Source organism: Eriocheir sinensis, chromosome 13 (genome assembly GCF_024679095.1).
Source record: "Eriocheir sinensis breed Jianghai 21 chromosome 13, ASM2467909v1, whole genome shotgun sequence".
Lineage (NCBI taxonomy): Eukaryota > Metazoa > Arthropoda > Malacostraca > Decapoda > Varunidae > Eriocheir > Eriocheir sinensis.
The window spans coordinates 4822469-4843088 of NC_066521.1; the positions used below are offsets into that span (position 1 = coordinate 4822469).

The 20620-nt window shown below is 43.1% G+C and overlaps 1 protein-coding gene across 2 annotated transcripts in view; it reads right to left on the bottom strand.

Annotated features, from left to right (window-relative positions):
• Positions 1-2743: 2743 nt before the first annotated feature.
• The window catches only part of LOC126997906 (sodium-coupled monocarboxylate transporter 1-like), a 56851-nt gene continuing 38974 nt past the window's right edge, over positions 2744-20620 (bottom strand). For both annotated transcript variants that reach the window (XM_050859119.1, XM_050859118.1), the window contains exons 6-9: positions 16096-16236; positions 13708-13766; positions 8026-8185; positions 2744-2934 (exon numbers count right to left, since the gene is read on the bottom strand). In XM_050859119.1, coding sequence (XP_050715076.1) covers positions 2808-2934; positions 8026-8185; positions 13708-13766; positions 16096-16236 — 487 coding nt within the window. In that variant the 3' untranslated portion in view covers positions 2744-2807. The remainder of the gene's footprint in view (positions 2935-8025; positions 8186-13707; positions 13767-16095; positions 16237-20620) is intronic.

A 20620-nucleotide genomic window follows, 5' to 3' on the forward strand; every position in this document is an offset into this window, starting at 1 on the left:
GCGAACACCTTTCCTGGTCACGCGGCAGCACTAGAACTCGAACCGCCTCGCCCCGGCTAAATAACATCAACCAACAGGCAACATTATTCCGACAGCACGTACGTCCGATAACACGTACGATTTCTTGCACCTCACATTTTTTTGTATTTCTCATTTTTCTTAATCGTTTCCTGCTCTCGATAATTCAGGCTTACTGTTTTCGTTAAATCCGAACTACTAGATTCTCATGAATTCGGACAAATAGATTTTATAGCCGGTGGGACTCGGATCAATTGATTTTTACTGTGCAGACTATTAAAAAGTTATTCCATGAAAAATTACTGATACACAAGATAACCCTCTAAGATAAATATAGTGTATGAATGAATAGTCAATGGGTATACAAGCAAATAAAAAAAGTACCGATTGAAAAAAAAATACCCGGAAGATATTTTTTTACCCAACAAACATCAAAACTAACCAGTAAACGAACGAACTATTCTAACTGACATCATATATACATAGCCGCCGCCGCCGCCTGCATACACGAAGAAGCAGGTGACCGGCGGCAACTGCATGGTTACCGGCGCCGGCCCGTGTTGGTTGCCCACGCAGGCAAATTCATTGCTCCAACCAAGCTCCAACCTGCGTGGCTTGAACGGGCATGAATGGTCCGAATAAACAGGACAGCGCGATGGAGCTGGCTGCCTGCTCCGCCACGCTCCGGCCCGCTTCATCTATACACACCTCTTGATGCAGGTCGGACCCTGTAACCAGTGAGGGCAAACCTGCTTTCTTTGTGTGTGCGCCCATACGTTATCCTAGAGTCAAAGGTGGACGCATTTGGGGGTTGTTGCATGTCCATCTTCACTATGATTTGAACCACCTTCCCTCGGCTCCTTACATCTTAAGCTTGACTCTCTAAACCACATGACCACCATTTAGTAAACTTGATAGCAATCATAATATATACGAGATACTGGCACGACAAGACGCAGTCAAACCCTCACACTACATACAGCACAGCAACAGTTTTCACGCACCAGCTGGGCTTGGTATCTCACGCCTGGTTAGAGGGGGACTGCCAGGTACAAAAGAAGAACAAGAACAAGAAAAGCAAACACGAGAACATGAAGAAGAGAAGACATGACGCAGCATAATTTGCGCACCTTGAAGACCTTGGTGGCTCAGTTCTGTTTAATGGCAGTCAGTTAAACACAAAATAAGAAGAAAATGAAGATGAACACGAAGATAAAGAATTCTAAGAAGATGAAGGAAAAAAAGAAAAAGAGGAAGAAGAAGAAGAAGAAAAAGAAGAAGAAGAAGAAGAGCGAATAGATGCTCTATGGGTCACAAGAAGAGGAAGAAGGCGCATCATCACGCGCCTACAATTTTAGTGATCAAGGCCTTGTTAATGTGAGGCAGCCAAGCACAAAAAGAATAAGGAAAAGCAAAAACAAAAATAAGAAGAATGAGAGAATGCATGAGAGCTCACAACAAGACAAACAAGACGCCATATCACGCGCCCAGGAACTTCGTGACACATACCTGGCTGATGGAAGACACCCAAGCACGAAATGACAAAATAAAGAACAAGAAGAAGAGTGACAATTGTAACGGTTCTCGTATGGCTCACACACACACACACACACACACACACACACACACACACACACACACACACACACACACTGGTCAACTCACACTTCACTTTTCGAGCGATTCAGTCTCAAGAGGTCTCGAATGATGTTTTGGGCCTGCTCCTGCCCATGGTTTTCAAGATTTCCCTCGCTTCACGAGGCAACAAAATAATAATGTATCGAGTCAGGGGCCGAGGTTATAAGAGAAGGGCACGAGGTAAACAAATTGAGTGGTCTCTCACCTTCTGCATTGACTACAGGTGGTTGGCCTTCCTGCCTCTTACGTTCCTCGGGTGTGACTCCTCTAAGTTAGGTAATGTGTTGGGAAACTTAAAACTTCCTTGTTGGTATTGCTGGACAACTCATTTCTATGTAAAACGCTAATATTAAGGCAGGATAAGGATTTATTGTTATTGCAAATTAATTGGAATTATATTCATTACAAGTAATTGGGTTTATTCTTGCCTTTATTCATTTACGTGTTCTAATATCTATCCGTTATATTCCTTCGAGATAATTTTGTTGAGTATATTATTACGATTTGTCAGTCTTTCCCTAGACTCATCACCTCTCCTAACTGTCAATCGTAGGACAATGTTTATGGGTCACGAGAGGAGGAAGAAGACGCATCATTACGCACCTATACACTTGGCGGCACTGGCTTGGTTAATGGAAGTCAGCCAAGCGAAAAAAGACAAAAAGGATAAATAAGAAGAACCAGAGTCTTAATCATAAGTTACAAGAAGAGAACCACGTTGCCAGACTGTCGTAATCAGCCTCTTATGTTTGCCGATTTCCAACCCCAAAACTGTCTCCTCCACCCCAATAACTGGCTGCATATATAGTTATCGTTAAAATGGTTAATTATTGGTGTTTCTTGGCAATAGTTATGCGCCAGAAATCGGGAAATACGATGCTCAGAGTACGATAATCTGGCAACGGTGAATTGGCCGCCCAAGTCACACACAGCCATGTTTTTAAACACTGCGGCGCCCACGAACACTTTTTTGACAAGGCTTTCGTAGGGTTTTTGAGTATTTCCATGGGTACTTATGACCCTGGCGGCAGCGTGACCATTTTCCTGCACCATGAATCTTAAAAAAAAGAAACTCAAGAAAACCCGAATAATCTTCTTTTCGACCTTTGGAAATAGTTGATGTGAGAGGCGGAAGCGTCTACCGAACATTATCACGCACCTATGAATTTGGTGACCAAGGCCTGGTTGGTGGGCGACATCCGGGCACAAACAGGGATGCTGGAGAACACATCCTCCCACGTGACGGCCGCCTGTGAGTTGACGCCCGAGGAGATGGTGCTGTGGAGAGGGTGGAAAGGGATGAGAGGGAGTGGAAATAAAAGGTGGAGGGTGGGGAGTGGAGGGTGATTGGGGGTAGCGTGAGAGAAGAAATAAGTGGAGGGAGGTGGGAGAGGGTAGGAGGGAAGTTGGAAGGGAGTGAAGGTAAAAGGAAGGGGGAGTGGAGAGTGGAGGGTGATTGGGGGTAGCGTGAGAGAAGAAATAAGTGGAGGGAGGTGGGAGAGGGTAGGAGGGAAGTTGGAAGGGAGTGAAGGTAAAAGGAAGTGGGAGTGGGGAAGGTGAAGGGGAGTGGTGTGAGACTGGGGGTAATGTGTGAGAAGGAAGAAGTGGAGGAATGTGGGAGAGGGTGAAAGGAGAAGGACGAGAGGGAGGGGAAGTAAAAGGTGTCGAGTGGGAGATGGGGAGTTGTTGGGGAGTGGAGGGGAGACTGGGGGTAGTGTGAGAAAAGGAAGAAGTGGAGGGAGGTGGGAGAATGTGGGAGGGGCGTGGGATGGAAGTGGGAAAAGTTAGAGGATGGAGCGTGAGTGGGAGTAGAGAGCGGGAAGATAAGGTGAGAGGAGTGAAAAGGAAAAAAAAATATAAGGAAGTGCATAGGAAGTAAATGAGTGGAAGGAAGGAGTGGAACAGGATGAGAGGGAGGTAAGTAAGAGGAAGAAGTATGAGAGGAAAGGAAAGCGTGTGAGGGAGTATTACAAAAGGAGGAAAATAGCAATGACATGTGAAGAGGAACAGGGACAATTTTTTTTTACCATACTTGTCTACACATTGATAACTTTTAAGGTTTTATTCATCTATTCATTTATTTATTTTTTTCATTAGTATCATTCATAAGACGCATTCACACAGCTCAATAACTAAGGGGGACGTCATAAAAAAAAAAGATAAGAGGGTGGGAGGGAAGAAAGGGGAAGAAGAAGAGTGAGGGAGAGGGAAAGAGTGGGCTGAGAGGAGGAAGAGGGAGGAAGAGAGAAGAGTGGGGGAGTGAGGGATAGGGAAGAGTTGTGTGGGTGAGGAGGAAGGGGGTGTTATGTGAGAAAAAAAATAGTGTAAGTGGAGGAGTGGCAAAGGTACGAAGAGAGAGAGAGAGAGAGAGAGAGAGAGAGAGAGAGAGAGAGAGAGAGAGAGAGAGAGAGAGAGAGAGAGAGAGAGAGAGAGAGAGAGAGAGAGAGAGAGAGAGAGAGAGAGAGAGAGAATAGTATTAGTATTAGTAGTATAATAGTAGTAGTAGTACAGTGGTGGAGAGTGATATCAGTGAAGGTCAGGAGTGACATGAGTAGGGAAGGAAAGGGGGATCTAGACGCAATAGATGATAGGGTGTTATGTATAGATTTAATGCTAAGTAGTCTTAGTGATAAGGTTGGATGCTAGTCTTTAGCGAACAGAGTTAGGGCTAATGACCTCTAAGGTATGGAGCCCTCCATGATTATGTGTCGGGAAAATAAACATGAGTGGAGGTATCTTTTATGTAGTAGAGAAAGTAGTAGTAGTAGTAGTAGGTACGATTATTATTATTATTATTGTTATTATTATAATATTATTATTATCATTATGTAGTAGTAGTAGTAGTAGTAGACTTTATGGAATTTGGGCTGGTGGTTGATAGTCGTATCAACCACAAGCTCTGTTAGCTTAAAAATAAAATGTTTAGTAAAGTTTGTAATATTAAATAAAGATGGTTGTCGGCCACAGTCATTGGCGGGGTGGGGCCAATGAATTGCTTTGTGAAAGGATATGAGAAAATATACCGCTCACAACGCAACTCTAATAGATGGAGGCCCGTTGAAAAAAAAAAAAAAAAAAAGTAGTAGTAGTAGACTAGTACCCAATTCTTCCGATAGGGTATGCGACACACACACACACACACACACACACACACACACACACACACACGTGGACTGGTCACGTGTCCTCGTATACATAACCGCTGCGTACAGAACTTGGTGTGCCTCTGGCCTTGTGGGGAATAAGGGACGGAGGGGGGGAGGAGGGCAGAGGGAGAGGTGCGAAGGAGAGGGGATGGAAAGCGGGTGCGAGAGAGCGAAAAGTTTTGGGATAGGAGTATTATTCAGGGGGAGCGAGGGAGGAAGGAATGACATTACCATACAAGCAAGTCTGGGTGCGAGAGGTATTTAATGAGGTCTGATCTTCGTCCAAGGGCACAATGCACTCAAGCTAGAAATCAAGCAAACAGGGTACTGGGATTCATTTCATATAAAGTAAGCAACAGCAGCGCCGAAGTCATCCCCAAGGTATATTTAGCATTAGTTAGACCTTATCTTGATTATGCTGTTCAGTTTTGGTCACCTTACTATAGAATGGACATCAAATTGTTAGAATCGGTACAGAAGAGGATGACTAAGATGATTCACGGGTTAAGAAACTTGCCTTACGAGGAAAGACTTAAACAACTAAACTTGTGTTCTCTAGAAAGGCGAAGGGTGCGAGGAGACTTGATCGAGGCTTATAAATGGATGAAGGGCTTTAATAAGGGAGATTTGATAAAGTTCTGATGGTAAGTGAACCGGGTAGGACACGTAGTAATGAGTTTAAACTGGATAAATTCAGATTCAAATGGGACACAGGCAAAAATTGGTTTACTAACAGAGTGGTAGATGAGTGGAACAGGCTGGGGAGTCATGTGGTGAGTGCCAATACAATAGTCACATTAAAAAAAAAAATTAGATAAATTCATGGACAGTGATATTAAATGGGGTTAGATTCCCATGAGCTTAGGTCCACAGGAGGTGCTTTGTATACAGGCCTACCGTCCTCTTGTCAGTGAGTTTCATAGGAAGAGAGAAACAGGAAGAGAGAAACAGGAGGTAAAAGTGAAGAGGAGTTTAGGAAGCAGTTGCCTAAAGAGAGAAATAAGCAGGTGGTCAGTCATGAGAGGTATGGAGGGAGACAGGAAGTAAGGGGCATGGGAGGGAGGGAATGAGATAGGAAGAAAGCGAAGAAGAGACGGGCAGTATATGGGAGAGGATTGTCTCCTATACTGACTGTAGTTTCTTAATTAAGGAACTTATCGTACCTTGTCAAAGTTTTTCTGGATATTTAGATATATAACATCATTTCAGATATGAGCAAGGTCCAAGGACCGTGGATGTGAGTATACCAGTTTTCATATATAACTTGGAAGAAGTCCAATAAATCCCGGCATGATGGCTCCTCTCAAGTACCTCAGTAGCACGCATTGCCACCCGTAGGAGTAATCACTAGAATTCATCAGAAAACTAAATAATAACGATAGAATCGATATTTTATCATCAGTACTGATGTAAAAGAAGAAAAAAAACTAGGCGCGCTGCTCACCTGTCAGGGGTGGGCGCCGCACCTATAAGTTGTCCGTTTAAGATGCGTTTTTGGCATAAATTACGTATGAGTGTTGACAGAGGCCATATATATCTGTAGCAGAGTTTTAGTGATTTTGAAAAATGTTCACAATTTTTCGATATATTCGAGGTGGGCGGTCTATTTCAGCAGACACGCTTATTTCTGTAGCTGTGCTGGATATCGGAAATCATAATATTGTCTTCTCGAAGAGTTTGTCTCATTTTTCTCAAGGCTATTAATGTCAAACTTATGGTTTTGTAGTTGAGGAAGAGGAAGGAAAAAGGAGTAGGAAGAAGAGTACAAGGTAGTTACATTGGAAGAGAGAGAGAGAGAGAGAGAGAGAGAGAGAGAGAGAGAGAGAGAGAGAGAGAGAGAGAGAGAGAGAGAGAGAGAGAGAGAGAGAGAGAGAGAGAGAGAGAGAGAGAGAGAGAGAGAGAGAGAGAGAGAGAGAGAGAGAGAGAGAGAGAGAGAGAGAGAGAGAGAGAGAGAGAGGATAAAAGGAAAGAAGGAAAGGAGAATTGGAGTGAAGGAGGGAAGGGTTCTTCTTCTTCTTTTTTCTTCTTCTTCTTCTTCTTCTTCTTCTTTTCTTCTTCTTCTTTTTTCTTCTTCTTCTTCTTCTTCTTTTTTCTTCTTCTTCTTCTTCTTCTTTTTCTTCTTCTTCTTTTTTCTTCTTCTTCTTCTTCTTCTTCTTCTTCTTCTTCTTCTTCTTCTTCTTCTTCTTCTTTTTTTTTTCTTCTTCTTCTTCTTCTTCTTCTTCTTTTCTTCTTTTTTTTCTTTTTTTTCTTCTTTTTTTTCTTTTTTTCTTCTTTTTTTTCTTTTTTTCTTTTTTTTCTTTTTTTTTCTTTTTCTTTTTTTTCTTTTTTTTTTCTTTTTTTTCTTCTTGTTCGTAGTAGTAGTAGTAGTAGTAGTAGTAGAACCGCATCACTATCAATATCATTACCATTATTATTTATATCATCATAATCATGAGTCAAAGCATTAGGCACTTATATTACACATCAAGGAAATGAGCTTCAAACGCTGACCACTTATTTGTTTATTCATAATAATTTCTCAATACTGAGACTCAATAGTGAGACCCTCTCTCCCTCCTGCTTTGAGGTATGAAATAGAGGGCTGGAACCAAGAAATAACTCTCTCTCTCTCTCTCTCTCTCTCTCACACACACACACACACACACACACACACACACACACACACACACACACACACACACACACTACTTATCTTTCCTCCTTTTTTCTTATCGCCTCGTCTCCTTTCTTATTCACATATATCTATCCCTCTGTCCCCCTGACAGAGGGAGAGGAAAAGCGACTCTGCCAGATTTCGTCTCCGTCGATTTTGAGTGTCCTGAGGAGCAATGGTTAAGATATACTTGGGAAGAGATCGAAAGAGAAAGAGAGGGATAGATATATGTGGAATAAGAAAGGAGACGAAGCGATAAGAAAAAGAAGGAGGCAAGAGAAGTAGGATGACCATCACAGGGAGGTGGGTATTCCCCGAAGCTAAGAAGAAAAAAAATAGTGTTCGCTTACATAAACCGCAAACGGGCTGGATACAGGTAACGGAAAGAAAGAAAGAAAGAAACAAACAAAGAAGAAAGAAAAAAAGAAGGAAGGAAAGAAGTATAGAAGGAAAGAAAGAAGGCAAGAAGGAAGGAAGGAAAGAAGGAAGGAAAGAAGGAAGGAAAGAAGGAAGGAAAGAAAGAAGGAAAGATCAACAGACAGACAAGCAGAGAGAACAGCTTGTCATTACCTGAGGGCGCCGGAAAAGGTGCAGGCCACAAAGAGTCCGGGAAGTCCAGGCACGGAGCTGAGTCTGTCCATGACGTAGAATGGCAGAATCTGGTCCTTCTGCTTGATGAGTCCGGCCGCCAAGGGGTCGCAACCTTCATACGTGGCAAACAACACCAGTCCTAGGCGGGTAGACATGTAGCCCTTGTTAATTAGACAGTTGGAGATAGATAAATATATAGATTGATGGACAGATTGATATACAATACGGATAGGTGTATAGAGAGGTGATTGAAGCTATTATTTTTTTTTTCTCTCCAACCTTTATTTCCCTTTTCACTCTCTCTCAATACCCCTCCTCTTCTTTCTCCTCCTCCTCCTCCTTCTGTCTCTTCCTCTTTCATTTCCTCCTCCTCCTCCACCGTCTCTTCCTCCACTGTCTCCTCCTCCTCCCTCCTGACCTACTTCCAGGGACGGACGTTGACCTTGCCGCTCCGGCACCTACACCTTACACCTGCTCTACGCACTTTGTTTTGTGAAACGACGCCTAATTTTGTGAATCGACTCCCTGTGTGTTACATTTTAACGTCACTACTTTCGAAGTCCGTTCATACACGTTTTAGATTGGCCGCGTTACTTTGGCACGTAAGCCTTCTCAGAGATCGAAAGATTAATTATGCTTGTTGACTTGTTTCAATTAGTGGTACCTGTTTCAATTAGTGCCATTCAACGTAATTAACGTCTAATTCAGTGGTGTGACGCGTCTAACTAGTGCCTAAAGTGTTGTGAGGATTACTTTACTAGTGAGAGGACTACCTTGACTGTGCGACCTACACGTGCTACAGCTACGAGCGGATAAGTTACATACCAACTAATTGTGTCTTCCTGTCTTTCCTCAGTAGTATTACACTTACACAACCTAACATAGCACCCTGTGAAAGACAGTGAGTTCTTTGTGTGTTACTAACGAAGAGATTCTTTGTGTCACTAGCGTAGAGATATAAGGCTTGAGCCGTACCAGCACACCTGTTTTAAAAAGGAGGAAGAGTTTAATCCCCCAGAGAATTTTAATCCCATAGAAAACAAAACGGGTGGGCCCGAGAGGCGGCACTCCATAAACTCACGGTAAGACTCAAGCCATCCGTTTTAACTCAAACCTCGTTTTGAAAGAAAACTATTAACAACTTTTGCAACACAACATTACTGTCTTACAGACGAGTACTTTTGTGACCAGGAAATAATTAGACAAATCATAACTAAACAACCCTCTCTACCGTCAAACTAATTATCTCTCCCGCGAGACTAGGCCCAACTCCTTACTCCTTCCAGATGTTCAGCACAGCCACCCACGCGGGTTCTAAATACATCTTAACTATAAAGTTTACCGTTATATCGTGTTGCTGCAGTAAATAGCAAAGTAACCATGCCGTCCAAATATTTCAATTGCGGTAATTGTATACAGAAACTCGCCGCTCTCCACTTCCGAACCAGCGAGTCTAAATGTCGGTATTGTGTCTTGGACTCACGTGTTCAAGCACTTCACTTGGCGAACGAGGACTTGAAACGCTCAAATGCCTTGTTATGGGAAACTGTTTCATCATTCCCCGCACTTCCTACCTCTACTCCTCCCACTTCCTACTCGTACTCTGATATTTTGAGTCAATCACATTCCTCCTCCTCCTCGTCTTCCCCCTCCCACCTTCAAGTCTCATCCTCCTCCCACCTTCCAGCCCCCTCTTCTTCCCCTCTCTCCTGCTCATCATCTTGCACCTCCTCCCCCCATCCACCTCCTCCTACTTCATCCACCTCCTCCCACTAACACTCCTCTTCCGGCACCTTTCCGTTCCCCTTCCTCCAACACCACATCCTCAACACCACCACACTCCAACACGACATCCACCAGCCATCCACTCTTCCCCAACCACCCACTACTTTCACTGCTACTCACGCCCTTCCAAAATAACTCACAAGACCATTCTCCCAGCTGTCATTTGTACGAATCAGACGCTATTTCATGGCATGGACAAACTGACTACTAGAGTCAACTTAGAAGGCGACAGTCTGATCAGGGGCCAACTCACGGAGTTTTGCGGCCGTAATATATCGACACGGAAGCGTTTCTGTATACCTGGAGCCGGACTGGACGATATTAAATCAGCTGTCAATGCTGTTTCATTAAGCGCGAAGGAAGACACAGTGTATCTCATCCATGCGAGAACTAACGACGTTCAGCCAACTCGATTTTAGGACCTGCTGTCAAAATACCGTCATGTCATTCGGAAATTCAAGAAAAAGTCCCCTCACATCATCGTCTCTGGGATTCTATCGAAAGTCAATACATTCGCCGGGTTTAACAGTAAAGAGTACAGCGTCAACACTAGTCTAAAGCAGTTATGTAACGATGAAAGTGTAGCGTTCACAAACGCCTGGTATCACTTCAATGAGCGCCCAGACCTGTTTCGTGATGATGGCCTCCACCTGATTTAGGTTTGTTCAGCGCGGCTTGGAAGGCTCATAAACGAGGCAGTTGAAAAAAGCTATTAAAAACTAAAGGCGAGGGCGGGGCAAAGGCAGCCCTTGATCAACCAACCAGTAGCGTCGATGCGGCTTACAAGAAACTATGTAACCAACGACGCCTCCGACAAGTGAACTTATATAATTCGTCGCTACAAACAGGAGTCACATTTCTGTTTTGCACACAAATGCACGTAGTTTATTACCCAAAAAGGACGAAATTAAGGCGTATATTGCAACAGATAAACCAGATGTGGTTGCCATCACAGAGACTTGGGCCAACTCTGCACATTTAATATCCGAACTGTCAATCCCTGGATACGAAAGCTTCCACAAAATTCGAATGCACAGAAAAGGAGGAGTAATTTGTTACGTAAAAAGTACGCTCCCTGCCATAAAAATAGACAAACATGACTCAGAGAAATGCGATTTCGTCTATGTGGAAATAAACACAAATAATAAGAAACTAACACTTGCAACCGTATACAGGCCCCCAAAACTACAGGCAACCGACGACACTGCCCTATACGAAGAGATTCACTTTCTAACACAAAACAAAGAAGCAATAATAATTGGGGACTTTAATTGCAATACCATTGACTGGGGACTGTTGACTGGAGAGGCTTATAGAAACGGTGGAAGATTCGTTCCTCACTCAAGTTAACTCAACCGACAAAAAAAAAACAATCTGCTGGATCTGGTATTAGTAAGCGACCCCGACCTCATTCACGACTGTGAACTTGGTGAGAAACTTAATGGTTGCGATCACCACTTAATCCGTTTTAATGTCAATATAAGTCACAAACTCATAGATAATCCGTCAGTGATACGAGCAATTTCAAAAAAGTAAATTTCAACTTAGCCCGTGAGCTGCCTCTCCTTGCGACCTGGGACCAACAACCTCACTGACAATACAATCGACAACGCGTGGAACGTCTTCAAAGATAAGTTCCTGGAGGTAGAGAAGGCTACAGTGCCTACAAAATCCAGGCGAGTAAATGGTGCCGTAGATCCACCGTGGATGATCAGAAAAATAAAAAGGGCAGTAAACTTAAAAAAAAGGAATTATAACCTAATGAAAGAGAATGACACGGCCGAAGCCCATACACAGTACCACAACAGCCTCAGAGCTTGTCGCACCCTTATTCGGAGTAGTAAACGCAACTATGAGACACAAATAGCGCGCGAAATCAAGACCAACTCCAAAAAACTCTTGACGTACATCAGATCGAAAAAGAAAGTAAAATCCAATATTGGTCCTCTGACAGACGAAACCGGATCTGTAACCCAGTACAGTAAACTGATGGCCTGAATCGTCACTAGTAACTTCGCATCCGTATTCACGGTCGAGGACATCGAAGCAATTCCCGAGGGCCCTGACCCGCCCAGGGGGATCACGCCCTTGGAAACTGACTCAATATGCGACCAAAAAGTGAAAAAGTACTTGGAAAAACTCGATACGAACAAGTCAACGGGACCCAACAACTTGTCCCCGCGGTTAATAAAAGAGCTTAAACAGCAAATACTTCAGCCACTCACTAACATATTTAACCGATCAGTACAACAGAACAAGGTTCCAAAAGACTGGAAGAGGGCGAACGTAACACCGATTTAGAAAAAAAAGAGACAAAAGCGTTGCATTAAACTACAGGCCCATAAATTTGACATCAGTGGCAGGAAAAATACTCGAGAAGATTATTAGAGACAAACTTGTCAAGCTCTAGAAGACAATAATGTAGTCTCCGACACCCAGCATGGCTTCAGAAACTAGCGCTCCTGCGTAACGAATCTATTAGACTTCTTTCAAGGTGTATATAAGAACTGGGAGACATCATCCCCAGTGATGTTATATACTTGGACTTTCAGAAAGCCTTCAACAAGGTACCGCACGAGCAAATCCTTAAGAAACTGCACTAGGCGGGCATTTAAGCCAATTTGATGGCGTGGATAAGAGATTGGCTCACCGACAGAAAACAACGAGTGCTACTCAACGGGCAGCCTTCCGATTGGCTTCCAGTCACTAGTGGAGTGCCTCAAGGGTCAGTGCTGGGTTCCATTCTCTTTATCATATATATCAAAGACCTAGAAACAGGACTGAAATCCACGATATCGAAATTTGCTGATGACATCAAGGTGGGTGAAAAGGCTCTCACCAAGACCGACTATGAAATCATTCAGAAAGACCTCAATCACATTATCGAATGGTCCGAAAAATGGCAAATGTCCTTTAATGTTGACAAATGCAAAGTCATGCAAATTCGGTCCAGAAATAGTAACCACACATACATCATGAATGAGAAACCTCTGCAGGCGATGCAGGAGGGAAAGGATCTTGGGGTCACTATTAGCAGTGACCTGAAACAGGCGAATCACTGTAAAAAAAAGCATATAACAAAGCCAACACTATGCTCGGGTTCATAGCGAGGAACTTCGAGTGTAAAACGTCAGACGTGGTGCTATCCTTTTATATTTCCATGGTAAGACCGCATTTCGAGTATGCAGTACAGTTCTGGTCTCCTAATTACAGAAAGGACATTGATTTACTGGAAAGGATTCAACGACGCGCCACGAAAATGATTCCAAGCTTAAGAGCTCAGCGCTACGAGGAACGACTCAAGGGAGGAAATCTCTTTACACTGGAGAAAAGAGGCCTACAAGGGGATATGATTCAAATCTTCATGTACCTGAAAAAGTTATGTAACGTCGATTACTCCAAATTATTTGAACTGCAAACCAACTCAAGAACTAGAAATAACGGTCTACCCAATCAGTCGAGTCGATGTAACACAGACATTGGAAGGAGTTTCTTTTCAAACCGAGTCATCCGCCACTGGAACAATCTTCCTTCAGAAGTAGTAAATGAGAATACCATTAACTCCTTCAAATATCGAATCGACCGTCATTTCGTTGCGTCAAAAGTAAACTGAATACCAAGGTGCTTTTATCTGCTCCCCAGGCCCTAAGTGGCTGTGGAGCAGATTAATTCACCAAAGCAGGCAACCTCGTAATGAGCCAATAGGATTTCTGTTACCTGCATTTCCATGTTTCCATGTTTCCATGTTTTATTCTCCTCCTCCTCCTCCTCTACCTCTTGACTCGCCATGTTTTCTCCCTTACACCCCTTTATACTTTCTATTCCCCATTATTTGCCCTCCTCCTCCTCCTCCTCCTCCTGCTGTCCGACACAAACCTGCAATCATGGTGAGGGAGATGAGGGTGATGAAGAAGGGGATGACGAGCATGAGGGACCTGCGAGGAAAGAGAAGAGGGGAGGGATTAGGTTCGTGGTGGTGCTTCACTTCGCTGGTACACCTTAAAACAAAACAATAAAGAAACCATTACTATATAATTTTATGTGAAGAGATAGGCAGTGCAGAGAGCTCCTTTCCCATTCACTCCTCTCCACCCACCAACACCCTGCCTGGTCAAGCTCTTTCGCCTCTGCCTATCAACATCTACCTTTCCTTCCTGCTGGAAGTACACCTTCGTACAGCCTGTGCCTAAAAAGGGTGACCGTTCCAATCCCTCAAACTACCGCCCTATAGCTTTACATTCCTGTCTATCTAAAGCTTTTGAATCAATCCTTAACCGGAAGATTCAAAAGCACCTTTCCACTTCTAACCTTCTATCTGATCGCCAGTATGGGTTCCGCAAGGAGCGTTCTACTGACGATCTTCTTGCTCTCTTAACTGATTCTTGGTCATCCTCTCTTAGCCGTTTCGGTGAAAGTTTCTCAGTTGCACTAGACATATCGAAAGCCTTCGATAGAGTCTGGCACAAGCCTTTGCTTTCTAAACTGCCCTCTTTCGGATTCTATCCTTCTCTCTGTTCCTTTATCTCCAGTTTCCTTTCCGGCCGTTCTATCTCTGCTGTGATAGACGGTCACTGTTCTTCTCATAAACCTATTAACAGTGGTGATTCACAGGGCTCTGTCCTATCACCCACTCTCTTCCTGTTATTCATCAATGATCTTCTTTCCATAACAAACTGTTCTATTCACTCATACGCTGATGACTCCACTCTGCATTATTCAACTTCTTTCAACAGAAGACCCTCTCAACAGGAATTACATGACTCCAGGCTGGAGGCTGCAGAACGCTTAACCTCAGACCTTACTATCATTTCCGATTGGGGTAAAAGGAGCCTTGTGTCCTTCAATGTCTCAAAAACCCAATTTCTCCACCTATCAACCCGACACAATCTTCCAAACACCTATCCCCTATTCTTCGACAACACTCAGCTGTCACCTTCTTCAACACTAAACATCCTCGGTCTATCCTTAACTCAAAATCTTAACTGGAATCTTCACATCTCGTCTCTCACTAAATCAGCTTCCTCGAGGTTGGGCGTTCTGTATCGCCTCCGCCAGTTCTTCTCCCCCGCATAGTTGCTATCCATGTACAGGGGCATTGTCCGCCCTCGTATGGAGTATGCATCTCACGTGTGGGGCTCTTCGTCTCATCAGCTCTCTTCCTCTTACTGATAGTCTTCTACCTCTTAATTTCCGCCGCCATGTTGCCTCTCTTTCTATTTTCTATCGATATTTTCATGCTGACTGCTCTTCTGAACTTGCTAACTGCATGCCTCCCCCACAACCCCACCCTCACCCCCCCCGCGGCCCTGCTGCACGCGACTTTCTACTCATGCTCATCCCAATACTGTTCAAACCCCTTATGCAAGAGTTAACCAGCATCTTCACTCTTTCATCCCTCACGATGGTAAACTCTGGAACAATCTTCCTTCATCTGTGTTTCCTCCTGCCTACGACTTGAACTCTTTCAAGGGAAGGGTATCAGGACACCTCTCCTCCCGAAATTGACCTCCCTTTTGGCCACCTCTTTGGATTCTTTGTGTGAGCAGCGAGTAGCGGGTTTTTTTTTATTATTATTGTTTACTTTTTTGTGTCCTTGAGCTGTCTCCTATGTTGTAAAAAAGAAAAAAAGAAACTCGCTACTTTTTAAATCAAAGGTATAGTAAGAAGAGGAAGTAGGTTAGCGGAGAAGGTATAGGTGAGGGAGAAGGAAAGACAGTACATAGAGGTGTACAGTTGTGTGGTGTGGGTTTGTTAATTGTTGTGATGTAGTTATCGATTATTTGTATACCACCGGCGTGATGGGGGAGTGTGTCTGATTTGTTTTCTCTCCCTCTCCCCCCCATCACACACACACACACACACACACACACACACACACAAATGCTCACAATGCTCCAGCCGGAATATTTTCGCTGAAAAGAAGTAGTTACTGTCCTCCCTTGAGCAAAGGGTATGGGGTGTGTGGTGTGTGAAGGTTCCAGCAGTGCCCAGATATCGACTATTATAATTAGACTGCTCTTGTCGGGAGGGTATTTGCTAGCGATTGGAGTTCGACTCGTGATCAGGCGGTGATGGTTAATTACGTAAGACTGGAGCAAAATCTTCATGCTGGCATACCGCAGTATATTGAGCTCCATACCGACCCTTTCCAACCCACCCACTCATCCACACATTCCTCTTTTTTTAATCAAGGGTATAGTAGATACTTCTTTCTCTCCCTCTCCCTCTCCCCCGCCATCCCCCGACATACAAACGCACACTCACATATAAGCGTGGGACAGACTCTTCATGCTGGCGTAGCGCTGCACCGTGGTCTGGGTGCAGCCGTACTGAGATAGCTTGCCCACTAGCGAGCCGATGATGATGTTAGGCACTGTGTGTCTCTGGAAGGGAATGTAACCGTACCTGTGGAGATTCATAGAGAAATAGATAAATAGCTAGATAAATAATAGGATATGTGTTATTATTGGTAGTAGTTTTGGTATTATAAGGAACGAAAGAAGACGAAAGAGAAGAGTGTGGACACTATAAGAAGTCTGTTCAACAGCCCCCAGACACATGAGACGCCGAGAATAGGAAAATGAAAGTACAATCATTACCTCGCATGTCTTTTTTATCTCTCTCGTCTCCTCTCTATCTTTTTCTTTCGTTTCCTCTCCATTCCCTCTCTCCTCTTCTCTCTTTCTTTCCCTTCCATTCCCACGGAGATAAAAAAAAAAGGAGCGGCAAAATACAGCCGGCCACAATTTCGTGCAATTTACCTGTCTGTGTAACCATTAATTTACCTCTCTCTCTCTCTCTCTCTCTCTCTCTCTCTCTATATATATATATATATATATATATATATATATATATATATAAAGGTTGAAAGGAGGTTAAAACCGTTAAGTATTTTAAAGCACTCGATCAGTTTTCCTCTTAAGCGGCGTTTTTCTAGAGAAAACAGGTTTAGATGTGACAACCTTTCCTCGTAGGGTTTGTTTCGTAACGAAGGAATCATCTTGGTTGCTCTACGCTGAACACCTTCTAATTTAGCAATGTCTTTCGCAAGTTGGGAAGACCAAAACTGCACGGCATACTCCAAATGAGGTCTGACGAAACTATTTTATTGTATATTGTCTCAAATAATTTACCAATAATTGAAGTTAAGCTGATTGTCCTCTAATTATCTGGTAATTTTCGGTCGCCTTTTTTGAAAATTTGTGTTACGTTAGCCATTTTCCAATCACTAGGAACGATACCATGGTGCAAAGACATTAAACAGCATTGTTAAAGTCCTGGGTATCTCTGTTGATATTTCTTTAAGTAATTTTGGATATATTTTGTCGGGTCCTGGACTTTTGTTAGTTTTGAATGACTGTAGCGCTTTGAGAACTTTATCTGTACTGATTTCAAAGTCAGGGAGGGAATGACTGGGATTTTCACTAGTGTTAGGAAGAGCAGCAGTTTCGGTAGAATTACTATTAAAAACCGAGGCGAAATAAAAATTGAACGTGTTCGCTATGCGTTGGCGGTCTGTCACGATATTGCCCGAATTATCAGTTAATGGGCTAATCCCACCTCGAATCTCTTTTTTGTCATATCTAAAAAAAACTTTTAGGATCTGACTTGCAATTTACCGCAATGTTTACTTCGTACCTCTGTTTCGCCTGTTTGATTAAACTTTTGACTTGTCTTGCTTCGTAGTACCGTGTACTATTTTCAGTAGAGTTATCGGTTTTCTTTTGCCTATATAACAAGTTCCTCCTTTGTTGAGCAATTTTGGTTTCATTATTAAACCACGGAGGATTTTTAACTTTTCGGCGCTTTTCACAAGATTGCACGGATTTATTTTGTTCAGTTAGTAATCGAGCTTTAAAGGGTTACCAAAATTTTTCGACGTCGATGTTGGATACTAATTGAAAGCTCATTAATGACTGTCTTATTCTTTTGAAATCAGCTTTTTTAAAATTGGGAACCAATATCTTATTCTTTGCAATCCTTGTTTGAGCTCTGATGTCGAGACGCACCAGTCTATGATCGCATGACCCGAGGTGTTCTCTTGAGTTACTAATACAAGATCAAAAATATTATTATCGCGCTTTGGTTCACTAACCATTTGGCTAAGGCAGTTGTTTTCAACGAAGTCTAGCATCCTGTGCGATTCCCCCTCGGATCCCGTGAGTGTCTACCAGTCCATATGCGGTAGATTCAAATCGCCCAAATCAATGCATCACTGTTTCGAAGTGTTCTTTGCAAAACGCTATACATTATTTCGTCATCTTCGCGTGATTGGCTCTAAGGCTTATAAGTGACGGATATGTTGATTTTAAATAGATCAGTATTTGTACTCACGCTCACGTATTCTACATTACTGGCCTTTGGTGTTTTATCAACGGGCTGTTAGCTACTATTGACGTAAAGAGCCACTCCTCCACCTCTACAGTTAACAGTCTTTTTTGAAAAAAAAAAACCTCTTATATATATATATATATATATATATATATATATATATATGCGTATATATATATATATATATATATATATATATATATATATATATAGAGAGAGAGAGAGAGAGAGAGAGAGAGAGAGAGAGAGAGAGAGAGAGAGAGAGAGAGAGAGAGAGAGAGAGAGAGAGAGAGAGAGAGAGAGAGAGAGAGAGAGAGAGAGAGAGAGAGAGAGAGAGAGAGAGAGAGAGAGAGAGAGAGAGAGAGAGAGAGAGAGAGAGAGAGAGAGAGAGAGAGAGAGAGAGAGAGAGAGAGAGAGAGAGAGAGAGAGAGAGAGAGAGAGAGAGAGAGAGAGGCGGGGCAATGAGGAAATGTTTGTATATGCATCTCTGAAAAAAAGATAGGAATGAATAAGAAGGAAGGAAGAGGGGTAAGAGAAGGAGAGAAAGAGGATGAGGAGAGGTGAATAAAGGTGAATAATGTAAGGAAAGAAGGAGTGAGGATGAAGATGAGTAGGAGAGGGAGAGAGACGAAATGTGGGATGGCTTGTATATGTATTTCTGAATGTAAGAGGGAAGGAAGCAGGTTGGGAGAAGGGCAAGAGGTGATAATAATGAGACTACAGCAATATTTCCAAATGCCATGATGACGAAAAAGACAACGCCACCATCACCAACAACAACAACAACCACACCACCAGATGAACGTAAGAAAGAGCGCGAAGAAACGATTTGATATTGTAAAGGTCCATATATGCATCTGCAAAGTAAGGTTGTGAAGGTGAGGCGAAAAGATTAGTCTGCGGCAGTATTACAAAAGGACAGACTAAAGCAAGAAATATTGCTAAGAAAAGTTAAGGTATTGTAAAGGCCCGTACAGAGGGGTTGCTCGTGACGTCATCATCAGCGATCAGCTGATTACTTCTCAGCTGCCCCGCAAGGGTCCGCCATTTTGGGAGGCACATTTACCGCAAGAGAGCTCCTCAGCTTTTTCCCGCCATGTTGCTGTGTTGGTGTTTGTGTTAGTGGCCTATCTATTACTGTGTGGGTGTGGGTGTAAATGTCCATCTATTACTGTGTGAGTGTGTGTGTTAGTGTCCATCTGTTACTGTGTGGGTGGGTGTGTTAGTGTCCGTCTATTACTGTGTGGGTGTGGGTGTTAGTGTCCATCTGTTACTGTGTGGGTAGGTGTGTTAGTGGCCCATCTATTACTGTGTGGGTGTGGGTGTTAGTGGCCCATCTATTACTGTGTGGGTGTGAGTGTTAGTGTTCATCTATTACTGTGTGAGTGTCTGTATTAGTGTCCATCTGTTACTGTGTGGGAATGGGTGTTTAAACTGTTAGTGTCCATCTATTACTGTGTCAGTGTGTGTGTTAGTGTCCACCTGTTATTGTGTGGGTGTGGGTGTTAGTGTCCATCTATTACTGTGTGGATGTGGGTGTTAGTGGCCCATCTATTACTGTTACTGATAGGTGCTACACTGCCACTCGCGGTAGGTAGACAGGGGCTGCCAAGTATAGGTCAGTGGGCTTTTTGTGAACCCCTTACGTTCTTATGCTCTTACTAAACACCGCCCGGGGATGCCCGGGGTTAAATTATTCATATATTCATTGTTCTTATCATCAAATATATCTTGAAGTTTGATAATAAATGTATATACTGTATGTCCATCATCATTTGGTAGCATAATGGATAGTTATATAACAAAGCCTAGCCTCGCTGTCCAGATTTTTTGCAGATTCACTTAGATTGTGATATGAAGACGGGAGGCACAGGCCAGCCTTCATCAGGGAGCAGGGGCTCAGCTGATCGCTCTTGCCTCCCAAAATGGCTGACAGTTGTTTTTCCTAAAACAAAAGCGAAGCGGTGTGACTTCAGTGCAACCCCTCTATATGCATCTGAAAAGGAAGGAGGTTGGGAAGGAAGTGAAGTGAAAAGTATGAGGCTGCTGTAGCGTTTCCAAAGGCTAGATAAACGTAGGAAAAGTGCTGAGAAAAATGTTAAGATATGTTGAGTTTTGTATCTGCATCTGAAAACGAAGGAGGATGGGAAAGAAGTGAAAAGGATGATATAAAAAGGTGAGTTTGAGTGCATACTCTATAGCAGCGCGTGGGTGCGGTGCTGATCTCCATCGCAAATAAAAAAAAAATGAGGTTGTTGCATTAACAGATAAAGTCAGATAACAGCAAGAAGAGCGAGGAGAAAAGTTAAGATATTGTAAAGGTTTGTAAATATATCTGGAAAGGAAGGAGATTGGGAGAAGGGCATGAGGTGAGGTAAAATTGCAGCAACGTTTTCATAGGCCAGCCTAATGGATGTGTGATAGGTATCTACGGTCCTTTTCAAGTTTCCACGGGATG